Source organism: Onychomys torridus, chromosome 19 (genome assembly GCF_903995425.1).
Source record: "Onychomys torridus chromosome 19, mOncTor1.1, whole genome shotgun sequence".
In the NCBI taxonomy this organism is placed as follows: domain Eukaryota; kingdom Metazoa; phylum Chordata; class Mammalia; order Rodentia; family Cricetidae; genus Onychomys; species Onychomys torridus.
The window spans coordinates 53611251-53627477 of record NC_050461.1 but is presented as its reverse complement, the minus strand read 5'-3'; the positions used below and the strand labels follow the sequence as shown (position 1 = coordinate 53627477).

The following is a 16227-nucleotide window of genomic DNA, read 5'->3' as shown; positions in this document are numbered from 1 at the left end:
AAGGGATGCATACACTTCACAAACAAGATTTTTAACATCTCTAGTTCTAAAACTAATTCCAAAACGCTCCGCTCCTGGGCACCTGGAGCCTGAAGGATGAAAAGCGTAAGGGAACTCGAATCAACAACCTGCCCAGCCCTTTCCCCGAGTGTCTAAAAGGTGGCCCAAGTCGCTCTGTGGGAGCCCAAAGGTCCTCTACCATGCTGGCACAGAGCGGTGAGTGCAGAAGGCAGGTACGAATTCACACCAGGGAGCGGAGGAGGAGCTGGGAAACAGGAGACAGCCCGCCCCTGCCCAGGCGCGTAACAGAGCCGGGAGCCCGACTGCCAGGAGCGCGTCACCGCCCGGATAGCGGGAAGCGCTGCGGCGTGGCAAGAAAAGAAACAACCGAGGGCGCCCCTGAAAGAGCAAGAGCACGTGGGCCTGCGAGAATGGCGCTGACAGCAGCCCCGCCAGGCGGCGCCCCGCAGCCGGGCCAGACGGCTTTACCTCCGTCCCAGTGGCCGCCGCCAACACGACCATGGCGGCCCTGCCGGCCAAGAAGCAGGCAGTGCGCAGGCGCACCCGAGGACCAGCAGGTGGGCGGGGTCAAGATCCGGAAGTGCCTTTTACTACGGGCCCTTCCGGAAACCCGGCGGGCCGGAACTGCCTGGAGTTCCTGCCCCCAGACGGAACCTCGCGTTGCTCGGCAACCGGTGCGTGCCCGGCGGACTCGCTCCACGCTACCCGGAGCAAGCCTAGGGTAGCGGCTCCCTGCTGCGCAGGCCTCCTCGCGTCGCGCCCGCTTCCCCGAGAGTCGCGTCCTCGCGCGTCGCGGCATCCCTGCCCTTGGCACTATTTACACGTCTCCGGCTCCCACGACTCCTTAAACCCCACCTGCTTCAGAGCCCGCCTCCACCGCAGGGGTGGTGGTTCGACCCCCGACATGGCGTCGGCGATGACAGACCGCAATCCTCGGGCGACCCAGGCCTCCGGCACTTACACCTATACCAGCAGGCCCCGGGCCGTGCCTTGCCAGCGCCGCCGCTACCGGGACAGCCTGTTACAGTCGTGAGTGACCAAAGTTAATTCCTGCCCGGTCTCCGCTTTGCATCCCATCTGCTTTCCCTTGTCTACACGCAGTCAAAACCCCTGTCCCCAAACAACAAACACAACGGTGTGGTTAAACAGAAGCACAGCTGGCTTGAGCCGTGACGTGTACACAAATGGTTATACACAGCCACCCCCAAACACCACAGGGTGGGGCATTCTCATACACATTAATCCACAGTTCTGCCAAGTTGGTTTCATCATGCAGACAGGTCTTCACCACAGAGGAGTGGTACAGGGATCGCATGTACCGAAAGAAAGAGCCAGCCCACATAAAGCCATTTTCACACCGGTCTGGGTGGAATTAGGTTAGCTTTCCATGCAGGACCACAAAACATATTGTGACTCTAGTGAATATTTGCAGTATTCAGCCCTGTATATGTAAAAGACCACAGAGTTTATAGTGCTCTTGAGAGTTCTTTCTATAAGCTTCAAGTTTTGGAATAGCAAGGCATAAGAGTGAGAGCTTCATGGAAGCAGGGATCTCTGGACCTTTTGTTCACTTTGGGCCTTGCCCGCCACACAGGAAGCTCTCAGTGTAAATTGAAGTGGTGATTGAACATTTGTTAACTCTTGGCCAGGCCTGGCACAAACCTGTTATCCTAGCTCACTTGGAAGTAAAAACAATAGAATAGCTGAATTTTTCTTATAGGTAGTTCATTTTTATGTTGAAATAATGTGTTGACTAATAGATCAGTGAATCAGAGTAACGCAGAAACCATAGTAAAACATTTCATATGAATGTAGTTACTTACAACCCAGAATACGTGAGACCTTTACCATAAGAATGGTTACCTTATACCCTTATAAATGAACATATCGGCTGGGTGGTGGTGGCACACACCTTTAATCCCAGCACTCGGGAGGCAGAGGCAGGCGGATCTCTGTGAGTTCAAGGCCAGCCTAGGCTACCAAGTGAGTTCCAGAAAAGGCACAAAGCTACACAGGGAAACCCTGTCTCGAAAAAAAAAAAAAAAAACAAAACAAAAAAACAATAAATGAGCATATCTCGGGGAATGCCATTAGCCAAACTTGCTAGTGAGTGACTATGTAACTGTGTCCAAAGAGTGAATGTCTTTAGGTCAGTTTGCCTCTGTACTACAAAGTCCTTAGTCCAGTCTCATTCAGAAGTTCCTGTACTGACCATAGTAAATAACTTCTCCAGGTAACACTTGGCTAGACTGGATAACAATGTGTCTAAAGCGAGTCAAGATTACAAATTATCTTAGTGAGATGTATGACTGGGCTGAATCCCAGTTTTATATTTAGGTATGAGAAGCCAATTTCATCAACACAAAAAGAGGACTATCTCATTTTTTTTCTCTCAAGAGTAACTTAACATTTTAAGATAATACAAGCCTGATGGGGTTCAAAGGCATCTCTCTTTTTGTAGCACAATAAATTGTAAAACTGAAAGAAACCATTAGAATACAAGTTTTTTTCTTCACAAACAAGAAGTTTTAAGTTTGTGCATCCCTAATCTGGAAACATGAAGCTTTTTTTTTTTTTTTTAATGTATGTGTGAGTGTCTCTGTGTGTATGTGCACAGGAGCGCAGGTGTTAGTAGAGCCCAGAAGAGGGTGTCAGATCCCCTGGAGTTGGAGTTGCAGAGGGTTGTAAGCTATCTAACATGGGTGCTGGGAACCAAACTCTGGTCCTCTGCAAGAGCAGAATGAACATTTAACCCTTGAGCCATCTCTCTTGTCCCCAAACCTAAAGCCTTTTGAGTGCCATGATGCCACAATAGAAAATTCCACATAGGACATTATGTGACTGGTCATAGTCAGAATGCAGGTACACTAAAAAATATTGTATATAATTATCTCTAGGCTATGTATGTAAGGCATATATGGAACATGTTTACATTTGAGTCATATATGAGTAAATAGTCCAAACTGTGAGAGAAAAATCTAAAATACTTGTAGTCCCAAGTATTCCAAATAAGAGTATCAGTGTGTACATATTTTATATATTTGATAGTTAAGCGATCACAAATACATAAACGTAGTAACATTTACCTATAGGCTTGTGCCCAAACCAAAATATGACATTGTCCTCTTACCAATCTGTTAGTAAAGAGCATAGAAACCTTTTAATACAAAGAAATGAAATAATTGATCAAATGAAGCTTAATATCATCATGGTGAATGATGATGAATATTGTTGGTTCCCTAGAGATGTCTCACCATAATCCCCAGAACCTGTGAATGTATTGCCTTGTATGGTCAGATGCACTTATCAGTATAATTAAATTTCAGATGTTCAAATGGGGAGGTTATCCTGAATGTCTGGGTGGGCCGGAGTCATCTCAGTGAGCCCGTACAAGTAAAAGGAGCAGGCAGACGTCCAGGCCAGAGGAGGGCTGTTAGTGGCTCCATCTCTGGTGGCTGTGCTCAAATACCCGACAGAAGCAGCCTAACTTAGGAAAGGTTCGTTTTGGCTTCTGGTTCAAGGGGATGCAGATGCTAGCAGGGAAAGTGGCGTGGTGGTGACATGGCACTTGCAGTCACAAGGCAGAGAGAGATGAGGGCTGGTGTTCAGCTTGCTTTCTCCTTTTTATTCAGTGTGGGACCCTAGACGGTGGAATGCCATCCACAGGGACAGACATGGGTTTGTGTAACTTTTTAATTCAGATTTGAAGAGACCCCTGCAATGGGAATTGTTGCTGTTTATTAAACACTGCTATAGTCCGGATACTGTAGCCCTCACAATAGCTCAGAGAAGTAGGTGGCATTACGTTCATTTCCCAAGGTCAGGCAACTAAGATGGTACAGCCCAGTCTACACGCAGATTGATTTGACAGTCTGTCCATGATTCTTCTTCCTTCTAGACCACTTGTGGGCCAGTTAGCTGTGCATCAAAGCAATTCGCTTCTTAAGTCCGTCTATGTGCAGTGCTTACCATGTACGGGCGCATGCAGAGAAACATTAATGAAAAAAGACTGTGCTGTTACCCTTGAAGTCTACCAAATACCGAGAAAGGCAGACACTAAACATGTCCCTGTTACACCAAGAGAGAAGCAAGGCATGCTGGGAGGGCACAAGAAGGCCACCAGCCCTGTGGGGACATAGGAAGTGTAGTAGGACCTGAGGAAATAGCCAGGTGAGTTTGGAGATTAGGCCAAGACATAGGGGAGGGAAATGTTTCAAAAAGAAGAAATCACATGTTCAAAATGCCCATAGAAAAAAAGAAAGAAAGAAAGAAATCAAGTCTCTTTGAAGAAAATGGGAAGACCCAGGAGGTGACAGGCCCAAGTAGGCATGGAAAGCGGCGGGAACAGGTGTGAAGCCAGGGGGCTACATTCAGGTTCCTTTTTATGCTAGTGGTGATGGAAGCAGAAGGGCAGAGGAAGACAGAGGGTGATAGCAAAGAGGGGGGCTTAAAAACTATCCAGCTTATAGAACAGAATATCCTTATAGAACCAACAGAAAAAATAGGTGAATAAATCATCTCCTGCCCACTCTGCTTCACTGTTAAAATCAGACTTAACCATTTTCTATTGTTCTTGTTTGTATTCATATAAATGACCATATATTTATATGAGAGATTTCTTTCCAAAATAAAATAAACAAGTAAATGTTTTGTACAGTTAGCTTTCTCCCCCTATTAAATAAGCTTTAAATCTATTTTCCTCCTTATACATGCACATAAATATTCATAAAAAGCATTCAAAAGAATCCATTCATGCCTAGGGCATTCTTAGGACTTACATCTCAACCCTCCCCACCTTTCTTGCCTGATGGCCCACTCCTGTCCTTAAGGCAAACCATGTTACAGTTTTGTATGCATTTTTCTGTATTTATATTCGAATTCATGGCTTCTTATTTATGGATACACAACAACAGCTCTCTTGCTGTCTCATCTCTCTCTCTCTCTCTCTCTCTCTCTCTCTCTCTCTCTTTCTCGTGTGTGTGTGTGTGTGTGTGTGTGTGTGTGTGTGTGTGTGAATGAACTTCACATGACTGAACAGAGACCAAGAAAACTAGCAGAGGAGGGAGAGTGTGGCAGGGTCCTTTCTTTTGTTCCCTTTGGGGGTGGGGGCCAAGTAGGCGCAGAGTCAAACCACACAGACAACTGGAGAATGTCCAAACAACAAGCTCAGTTTATTCAGGAAGAGACAAGCCTTATATATCCTCCACCCCCACTCTGGGGGGGAAGGTCTGATGAATATGCATCAGCTGGTGTGACATGGCTGCCTCTCATTGGTCCAGGTCATCTCCAGATCATGTTTCAGCTGCTGTTGCTAAGGCCCTTAGACAGACCCAGGCTGGCCCTCAGAAAGTATCTTTTTTACTTGTTTGGGCAGGCTGGCCCCCAAGCCTGTTAGGGATGAGTCATCCCACATATCCACCCCTTTTTATTATTTTATAGGACATGCTCAGTGGGAGCTAGAGTGCATTGCCCTAACTTTGTTGATCCCACCTCAGGAGAGCTCAGCATGATGGACTGTGCCTGTCTTAGATTGGCTTACCAAACAAGCTCTTATCCATCACTGACTATCAGCCCTGCAAGAGCATCAATCCTGGAGAGCTGTCTGGGTGGTGGGCTTTAGGCAGTAGCCTTCTGTATCTCAGTGAGCCATGCATGCATTATCTCTCTAGGAGGACTAGAGCCTATCTAGGTGTCTGAGAGCCATTAAAACCTGTAGGGTTGCCTTGGTACCACCTTCTGTTGGTGAACCTGTTGCAGAAGATATTTGAACAAGAGAAGGATTAGTCAAAAATTTCAATCTCAAGGACATAAATGGGATCCCAGTCATTTTTCTCACACCAATCGAGTCCTTCTGGTGATGTGAACTTGCAGGGGGTGAGGCAATTGCTTAATCTCTAGGGTCACATGCCAATAATAACATGACCTTTACTAATACCACAGTAGTGGAACAAATCATACATTACCCCTCTGAAGATTCTTCTTTGTCCAAAGTCTCTTGGTCTGTTCCGGATGCACATCTCTGGAGGGTACCCATATTGGTGTGGTGGTATTCTGGGGAAAATGCAAGCATATCCTCACCCCAGGGTTAATAGGGGAACAGAGTATTGCCACTGAAGGGTGATGGCATCCTTTCAATGCACCAAAGGCAATGGTGCCTCCCAAGGCAAGTAAATAAGTGTGTTGTCCAATTTGGGCTTGTGTGACAGGGTTAACACATGGTCCTCAGCCTGTGAGCATCTCAAGAGAAATAGCAATGTTGTGCTGTATATTAAAAAGAGCCTGAGCCTCAGCCTGGTCATCATAGGCAGCTCGCCAATTAAGAATATCCATCTCTCCAGGCTCCAACACAGCCTTCATCAAGTGGTGCCAGTCATAATAAGTCTGTAAATGCATTTCCCATTGCCATAGGACTTGCTCAAAATATGTCGAGTCAGGACCTGATTCATTAGCAGCCTTACAGATCAAAGACATGTCTGCAAGAGGGGTAGGTATCCTTAGCTGGTTGGCCACATCAGGGCACACATTAACTGGAAATGCCATGGTGGGCATGTGCAGCACCATAGGTAGAATAGGCTGGGAGGTATGCAGCAGCTGTCTCGGCAGGCAGACATCCAGTCAAATCACTCTGTGGATACTGCAGTGAGGGGGTAGCCACTTGAGGCATGGGGGAAGCAGAGAGAGGGGATGCTGGTATAGGCTTAGGTGCTGCCGCAATCATTTCCTCTCTCTTTCCATCCCTTTCCTTCACTTTATGCCTATTCTCATGCTTCTCCTTGCCAGCAGAGGCAGAGGACATATCAACCATGGATGGAATGAAGGCAATAGATAAGTTAGTGTTACATTGTTTCAGAGCAGATTCAAATAATCTACCCTTTTATCCTATCATTTCTATATCCCCCCTTTTTTTTCCAAAAACGAGAACCCTGAATCTAATCTCCTTTGTTCAGTTTTTTTAAACTATTACCAATAACAACTTATAACCAACCATCCTAAACAATGACAAATAGCCATAGCCCACTGAAGGCCAAAAACCACCCTCCCCACCTCTGGGGAATGTGGGTACGGTGTCCTTAAAATTACTTCCTGCTGTCTAAGGGAAATGCCATCTTTAGGGGATCCTGAAAAGAAAAATTTAAGTTAATTGTCAAGTCCTAGGAAAGGTAGCTGTATCATTTATTGTCCAATTGCTACATAATGAGAAAGTGCAGGGCTTGTTTCAAGTCCTGGCTAAAGTAGTCTGTGAGGCTGGATCATCTCAGCCAGCCATCTTGAAGTTGTCCTGAGCAGTTTGTAGTCCAAAGCAGATCTTTGGATGTTGTTTGTCAGCTTAGTGGCGTTATCATGGTCCTGGTGGAGATGTGATATACCAGTAGGCCAATTTACTCCTTTTCTTGGAACATTTTTTTTGGATGATTTGTCCTTTTTTTTTCACATCTCATTTGTCCACTGGCCTTCAGATTCCTTCACTGGATGCCTTAATTCTCCTGAAAGACAAAAATAAAACACTGCCTCAACCCTAACTTCAGGGAGTTTCCCTTTTGACAAGTTATATCTGATCAAATAAAAAGCATTTGTTAGCTTTATAAGTTAGTTTAGATTGAGTGATGGTCACACTGTTTAATGAATTATCTATCATCTCTTCTAATCAAGAGGTCTCTCTTGTTCAAATCTAATCTTTATCAATTTTGATTTATGGTTTCTCCTGAAATTTTTGTTTTATTTTCTAAAGCTGTTCTATCATCTAGAGCAGTATGGTATTTTACAATAGGCATTGGGTTCTTTAATTGCTCTGGGAAGGAGTTTCTTCCACAATGACAGGAAATGACTGAAGTGAATTTGACATGGGGGCCTTCGAGAGGCTCCTCAAGGCATTTCCTAATGGCAAAGGGTTACCTTGTCTGTCCCTTGTTGATCTACATTCTCTAGTTCAGTGTCTGCCTTTGCCATACCTCTGCATACTCCAGAAGGGAGGAGCATTCTGTTGGGATTATTCTTAGGAAAAACATTGTTTTTAGGAACACCCTGTTTACAATCCCTTTTTAGGTTGCATTGTTTACCGCAATTGAAGCACTTGACATTTTGATTTTTCTTCAAACCTCTGGAAATCACCTCTCCTATCCAAGCATCATCATGGTTATGAGAGTCAATATTGGCTGTATCTCGGATCCATTCTCCAAGGGTGCTGATCTTGCCTTTAATGACCTAAATACCCTTTTGGTTGTGCATTACCATTTCAAAAACCAGAGATTCAATTATTATTTGTCTAGCTTCTGAATTTGGTATCATTCTATTTACTACTATAGTCAATCTTTGTAAGGTTTAGTGAAGGTTTCTTTTAGGCCTTGTATAACTTTAGTACATGACTCAGTTTTCTTTCCTACTTCTTCAATTCTATCCCAAGCAATTAAGGCTGCTTTGTGGCATAAAGCCAGGATGTAGTCATCATATAGAGATTGCCTTTGTACATTAGCATTATCTCCCTCTCCAAGAAGTTGGACTTGGGATATTTTCATACCTCTAGCCCTACTTCATTGTTCAATGGTCTTAGCCTCATCTTTCCACCAGGTCCTCCACTGTAATTGAGGACCAGGCTCCAATACTGCTGTAATCAAATCTCTCCAGTCTTGAGGGATAATTCTATTACAAGTTGATCATGAGTTTAACATTTGCTTCACAAAAAGTGAATTCATACCATATGAGACTATTGCTTCCTTAAATTTCCTCAAATCTAACATTTCCACAGGAGTCCCTTTAGCTCTTACACAGCCTTGGGGATATCTGTCATTTGGCAGTTCCTGTAAGGTTACTAGATAAATTAAAGTTGGTTATTTGAAAACCTTAGGCTGCTCCTTTCTAACCTTATAATGAAACACTGAGATTTGTTCTCCTTTAAATTCCTCTGTCTGGATCTGAATATCTCTATGATCTATTTTAATAAGTTTTTCTAAAACTTGTATCTTAGCATTCAAATTAGCCAACTTTTTTAGTGATAAAACAAAAATAATAAAACCAATAATGTTTATAATTGACATTACATAAATCCCATTAATTATCCTCTCATTTAGTTGTTCAATTTTTAAACCGTCCAGCATATTATCACACAGAGACCTAACTCCCTCCATTGTGATAGTGTTTCCCCTTTTTTAATGTGGAAAAAACTCTCTTTTAACTAATTTCTCCCTTTATGACTTCCCAATTGTCTCACCAGATCTGCCCACAATGACGATTCAGATGATGGTGAAATGTGAGGCTGACTGCTGCTTCGTAGAACAGTAGAAGCCAGAGAGGGTGTCAAGGCAGCTACCTAACATGGCAACAGCCCAAGGAGGGGGGTCCAGTGAAAACCCACAATCCACTGGGAGAGGGACCCCACTGTCTGAAAAACACACACAGGTTGTGGGGAAGAAACACGTGTGGCAGGAAATGCCTAAAAGCAGAGCTGGCTGGTGGTGAGGGGCTAACTGCAGCCGTATATTGAGTCCACATGCCTGTGGAGATTGTTGCAGAGAGGTTGCAACAACAACAAAAAAATTCCAAACTTGCTCAGTGGCTTAACAAAAAGAGAGGAAACCTAGCTGGCAAGGCTATGACTTTGGAGGGAGCCCCTGTGTGTGCCAGTGGCTGTAAAGACACAGGCAAGCGGCTTTTTTGTGAATTCATGCACCAAAGTTGGATACCAGATGTAGTGTGAATTCTAATTGATCTTAATAATAAAAACCCAGAGTCAGATATCATAAATGCTGAAAAGATCAGAGAAGTAAAGGAGCAACCAATCTCACCTCTTACCTCCAGACTCCTCAGACCCGAAAGAGGGTGAGTTCCTGTCTCTGCCCATCTTATATTCCTCTCTCCACCCAGCCATATCACTTCCTGTCTGTACAGACCTCCAGACACCTCTATGGTTAACTAATGGCTAGCTCCACCCTCTGATCTTGAGGCAAGCTATATATTGTTAGAGCACAAACAAAATATCACCACAGATAAGTAGCCAGGAAACAACTCTAAAAGTAGCACACAGGGCCAGGAGCTGGTTGTAGTGATATATTGTGTACCCCAGTAAAGCTTGCCTGGGGATCAGAGGACAAAGCCAGCCACTATATTAAATGTAGAGATCAGGAAGTGGTAGCACACACCTTTAATCCTCACATTCAGGAGGCAGAGAGATCCATCCAGATCTCTGTGAGTTCAAGGCCACACTGGGAACAGAGCCAGGCGTGGTAGTACAGGCCTTTAATCCCAGCACTAGGAAGGAAGGAAGACGGCAGGGCACAGGAAGGTGTATAAGATGTGAGTAAACAGGAAGTCTCCCTCTTGAGGCTGAGGATTTCGTAGAGGTAAGAACGTGGCTGGCTTGTTCTATTTCTCTGATCTTTCAGCTTTCACCCCAATATCTGGCTCTGGTTTTTTTGTTTGTTTGTTTCTTTTGTTTTTTATTAATAAGACCATTTAGCAATTGGTGTTAAAACTGGCACAACCTGAGTCCAAGTAACATGGACAGAAACCATGCCTGTGTGTTCAGGAGAACCTTCAGTCTGTGTCAGCGGCTCTCACTCACTTCTGAGAGCCTGTCATGGATGTAGGCTGAAGGTGGGCCTCACCGCTATAAACAAAAATGCACTGAAGGACTCCACAGGGGTCACCTTTATGTTTGAGCTCTTCATTGTCATTATAATTCCTGACATTCAAAATTTGTTAACATTTTGACAGTTCTTTTAGGTTTTAAGAACAATGTGAAGTTTGACTTTCTTTTAAAACTTGATTCTTTTATTAAACGTACATTTTCAATCCCTGAATGGGGCTTTTTTTAGTCTCTTAGGACAGACTCTGATTCATGGGCCCTTTTCCTATTTGCTGAACAGTCTTAAGTGTTTATGCTTGAGCCCAGCTCTGTGTCTTACTAAGAGGGGAATCTGGGCAGATTCCTTTCCATTTTTCTTCTATTCAGTTGGATTAATAGTTCCCAACATGAAATTATAATAAATAAAAACTTTTAGTAATAAATAAAATGTTTGAGGTCCAGCCATATAGTAACTATTAAATGATAGCTATCTGTCTCCTTATTTTATGGACTATACTATACTTTCTTTTATACAATTTCAGATATTTTTATTTTATATGTATGAGTGTTTATGTGTATGTGTGTGTATGTTACCAGAGACAAAGGGTCCCATGAAACTGGAATTATAGATGATTGTCAGATACCATATGGGTGCTGGAAACCAAACCAAGGTCGTCTGGAAAAGCAAGTGCTCTTAACTGCCAAGCCATCTCTCCAGCCCTTGTAAAACATTTTTAATCTAAATTCTATTAAAATAGGTTCATTTAATGGATTCAAATACTATACTATTCACTTAGGATTTTCTGTTTTTCAGACCTGAGGAACCTTTGAATTACGGAAACATAATGTATGACAGAAGGGTCATCCGAGGCAACACCTATGCCCTGCCCACAGGCCAGGTGGTAAGCAGTCTGCGTAGTTGTCCTGGTTTAATTCCATTGCCGGCGCAAACACCACGACCAAAAGTGTTGGAGAAGGAAAGGTTTACATGGCTTACACTTCCAAGTCACAACCCATCATTGAGGGAAGTCAGGCAGGAGCTCAGGCTTCCACAACCTAGGGATGGTGCCTCCCACAGTGGGCTGGGCCCTTCACATCAATGCTTAGTCCAAAACGCTCTTGCGAAGACAAGACTGAGGCCAGTTCAGTCTTGGTAGTTCCTCGGTTTAAGCTTTTCTCTTCCCAGGTGACTCTGGGTTTGTGTCAAGTTGACAATAAGAACTAACCAGGATAATTGTCTAACACAGCTTTCACATTATCTGTGGTGAAGGATCAGTTTTCTATCACCTAAAACACTTAGAAAATAAAATAAAAAATGACTTGAAGAATGAATTTTTTAAATACAAATAGAAGCTGGAGGTGTGGGCCATGATAGAGTAGTTGTCTAGCATGTGCAAGGCCCTCAGTTCAGTCCCCAACATGCCCCCAAAGTATGTATGTATGTGTGTATATAAGTGTGTATATATGTATGTACATGCATATGTATTGTGTATGTATGTCTGTATATATGTATATATATATATATATATGTGAGTGTGTATGTATGTACATATGTATGTTTGTCTGTATGTATAAGTGTACATATGTGTGTGTGTATGTATGTACATATGTATGTTTGTCTGTATGTATAAGTGTACATATGTGTGTGTGTATGTATGTACATGCATATGTATATGTGTATGTATGTCTGTATATGTATATATATATGAGTGTGTATGTATGTATGTACATATGTATGTTTGTCTGTATGTATAAGTGTACATATGTGTGTGTGTATGTATTTGCACACGTACGTGGGTCCAGTGGTACTTGCAGGAGCTAGAGGAGAAAGGAGTTACTGTTTGACAGGCCCGAGTCTGACTTACAGAAGAGTAAGCAGTTCTGAGGGTGAGCAGTGGTCACAGCAGTGTGGCTGTGCGCAGTACCATAGCATTGCATACTTAGGGACAATGGATGTGGTGGCAGCTCACTGTTTCTGCCCCGTTTGCTGCTCTCTTTGCCGTACTAGATAAACCTGTTTCCTTTGGTCTGCTCTAAAGGGTGAATCCTTTCACCAACCATTTTATTCCCCACCGTTAAAAAAGAAAAAGTCGTAACTTTTACATTTTCCATATTTTCTACAATTATAAATAATTACTAAAGTAAGTCCTAATTTTTTATTCAACAGGATCCTAGTAGACCCTCTGAAAGTTTATAAACTTTTGGCTTTGGATTTTTGTACTCAATTGTTGCAGATCAATTTAAGCAGTTCACAAACACCACTAGTGTGAGGCCGTGCTCTGGCTGGCATCTGACACATTTCGTTTTGTTTAGATTGTCTTATCCTCTTCTGCTGATATTATTTCACTGAAAAGTCTGAATTGCATATCTTTTCTTTACCCAATCAAAAGTAGTTACTGAATAGCTAGGGTACAGAGATGAGTGAGACATGCCACAGTGGTGGTGGTCCCTTGGCATAGACGTCACATACAGTAACTCTGTAAGCCCTACAGATGGCCATCTGTGGAGTGTTACAGTCTACGCAGTAGATCCCATGCCTGGCTCTGCATCAGCGTCACCTGGAAGACTGATTAAAAAGATGGGTGTGAGCCTTGCCCCTTGCCCCAGTCTCCTGCATCAGGACCTCTAGGGCTTGGACACCAGACTATGCTGTTTTCCCCAGAGACAGAGACTCACTATCAGGACTGCATTTTTCAAGAAGCTTCTCTCCACACTTTTGGTCCAGCCAGTGCAAGAAGATCCACACATAGTGCATCACTTTCTTTAGCAGTACGACGAGTACAATATACCTAAACAAACCTAGTAGAAAAGAAAATGATCCTCTTTTTAAAACTTCTTTAATCAAACAATCAGCACCTTACTATAAAACCCTGCCCCAACCCTTCCTGTTCCTCCCTGTTAAGACTAAAATCCCCTAAGACACACTCTCAGAAACCCTAAAAGGATGGAAGGCTACAGCCTGGTCAGGGACTCAGTTGAGAAGCAGCACAGCCATGTGTTCCAGGTTTCCTTTCTTCCTCTCCTACATCATCCTTGGGATGCTGGAGAAGCGCATACCGCTGGCAGGCACAACCCCCAGTGGAAAGGACAGCCTTACAGACCCGTACCTCAGCCAGACACTAAAGGACAGCTGCCAGTCCCTCCCCACATTGCCAGTGAGGCTGGGCTGAGTAGGAAGCACTCTCACCCCACATACAGAGTAAGAGTGCAAATCTGTACACTGTTCCCCATGTTGAGGCACTGTCCACAAAAGTGGAGCAGGAAGCGAACTTTCCACCCTCACACAGCCACAGTGAGGTAGGTACGTAGGAGACAACACAGGGTGGTGCCCTACTTTTTCTGCATGCTGGTAACAAAACCAATGTGGAGCTAAGTGTATTCTATCTAATAATAACAAGGAGAAACAATCTGGTAACAGTGGGTGCTGCAGCCCCTCCCACCCCTGCCACACCCAAACACCAGAGTCAGCAGACCTACACCCTCCCCACCCCACACCCCTACACCCTGAGATACTGCTAAGGCCTTATCAGTAGAGCCTGGCAGGGAGTTAAAAACTCAACCGTGACCTCCTGCAAAGAGAGTGACCTCCTACTGAAAGGATGAAGTAGACCTGAAGTCGCTGCACAGCACAGGGCTCCAAATCTCTAACAATCAAGTTACTCAGCATAAAAACAGGATGGTCTCTTATGAGACAAAGCAGGATGACACTAGATGATGACTCAGACGTAGGAATTTTAAAGGAGTCAAAATTACTTTAACCAGAAGTAAAAAATTATGAATACTTTATGCAAACAAATAAGCAAGTCAGCAGAGAAATAGGAATAAAAAAATGAACCAAATGGAACCATAGAACTGAAAACTAAAATAGCCAGAATAAAAACCCACTGACAGTCGGTAGTGCATCGGAGACAACACCAGAAGGAATTAGTGAACTCAGAAGAAAAAAAATCACATGGGGAAGAAACTGAATAAATAGTGCTTGAAAATTCCACAAACTTAGTGAGACACTTACGAGTCAAGAGATTCAGGACACTAAGTAAACCCCAAGGAGAAGTCAAATCCACGCCAAGCCACATCAGCATGCACCTGTGAAAATCAGAGTCAGAGAGGAGCTGGAGAGAAAGGACATGTTAAGTGAACAGGTCTCTGGTGTTATGCTAGCAGGTTGTGGGAGCTTTGATTGACTGGCTGGGGTCAAGCCCAGGAGCGTGTGCTGTGATCAGATGTCCACTCTGCATTCAGAGTGAACATCTGAATCCCACATAAAGGAAGCAGCAGGAAGGCAGGGTGCTTGGCCAGCTAGGTGGAGCTGGGTCTTAGTTGCCAGAGGGAGAGTGCATCTCAGCAATAGGGTACTTGGCTAACATGCATGAAGCCCTGGATTTGATTCCTAGCTCTGAAAAAAAAAAAAAAAAAATAGATACCAAGTCAATATGAAATTATAAGTGCTTACTATGCCCATAGAAATTCAAGGGAAAAAAAAAAAAAGCTTAGCCGGCCGGCAGTGGCACACACCTTTAATCCCAGCACTCAGGAGGCAGAGCCAGGTGGATCTCTGTGAGTTCAAGGCCAGCCTGGTCTACAGAACAAGATCCAGGACAGGAACCAAAACTGCACGGAGAAACCCTGTCTTTGAAAACCAAAAAAACAAAAAACAACAAAAACAAAAACAAAAACAAAAAACAAAGCAGAGAAATACTATTTAAAAAGCTATAAAAGGAAAGCCAGGCGTTGGTGGTGCACGCCTTTAATCCCAGCACTCGGAAGGCAGAGGCAGGCGGATCTCTGTGAGTTTGAGGCCAGCCTGGGCTACCAAGTGAGTTGCAGGAAAGGCGCAAAGCTACACAGAGAAACCCTGTCTGGAAAAACAAACAAACAAACAAACAAAAAAGCTATAAAAGGAAATCAACTCACCTACAGCAGCAGATACATCAGAGAAACATCAGGACTTCTCATCAGCAACCCTAAAGGCCTAGAAGCATCGAGTATATAGTTTAAGCCCTGAAAGAAAAGAAAAGAAGGTCGCTGTCTCTAGGAAATCTGTCACTCGAGTGATGATGAAATGAGGCCATCTGAGGATAAGCCAGCACTTAAGAAGATACTTAGAATACTGGACTCGGTGGAAGAAGAAAGTCTCAATCACCAGCACACAGGAAAAAGTAAATCTCATATCGGATAGATTAACAACGGAGAGCTAGGAGGGAATCCATCTCATCCAACACAGTAAACAAGAAAACCTCTAATAGTAATTGATAAAAACCTAAAACCAACTAATAAAACAGCCAGTAGAGTCACAAGAATTAGCAAACATCCCTCATTAATCTTATATGTAAATGGACTCAACTAAAGAGCACTGGCGGATTAGATTGAGAAAAAAAATAATAAGTTCCTACTATCTGTTACTTCCAAGAGACAGCTCAGTGGTCATAGACCACAAACCAAAGGCTGGAAGTCAATTTAGATGAAAGCCAAACAGAAGCTGACACAGGTAGCTTTTCTGACATGTGATAAAGTACTTCCAAGTCAATCAGAAGAGATGAAGAAGGCCACTGCACATTAGTGAAGAGAACAATCCACCAAGATATAACAGTTGTAAATACATGTGCACCAAAAGTTTCATAAAACAAACACTAGTGAGCATAGAAGGC

General features: G+C 43.5%; 1 protein-coding gene across 2 annotated transcripts in view; it reads left to right on the top strand.

Annotated features, from left to right (window-relative positions):
- Positions 1-308: 308 nt before the first annotated feature.
- Rsph3 (radial spoke head 3) overlaps positions 309-16227 on the top strand; it is a 48029-nt gene continuing 32110 nt past the window's right edge. For both annotated transcript variants that reach the window (XM_036168521.1, XM_036168520.1), the window contains exons 1-2: positions 309-1050; positions 11394-11481. In XM_036168521.1, coding sequence (XP_036024414.1) covers positions 521-1050; positions 11394-11481 — 618 coding nt within the window. In that variant the 5' untranslated portion in view covers positions 309-520. The remainder of the gene's footprint in view (positions 1051-11393; positions 11482-16227) is intronic.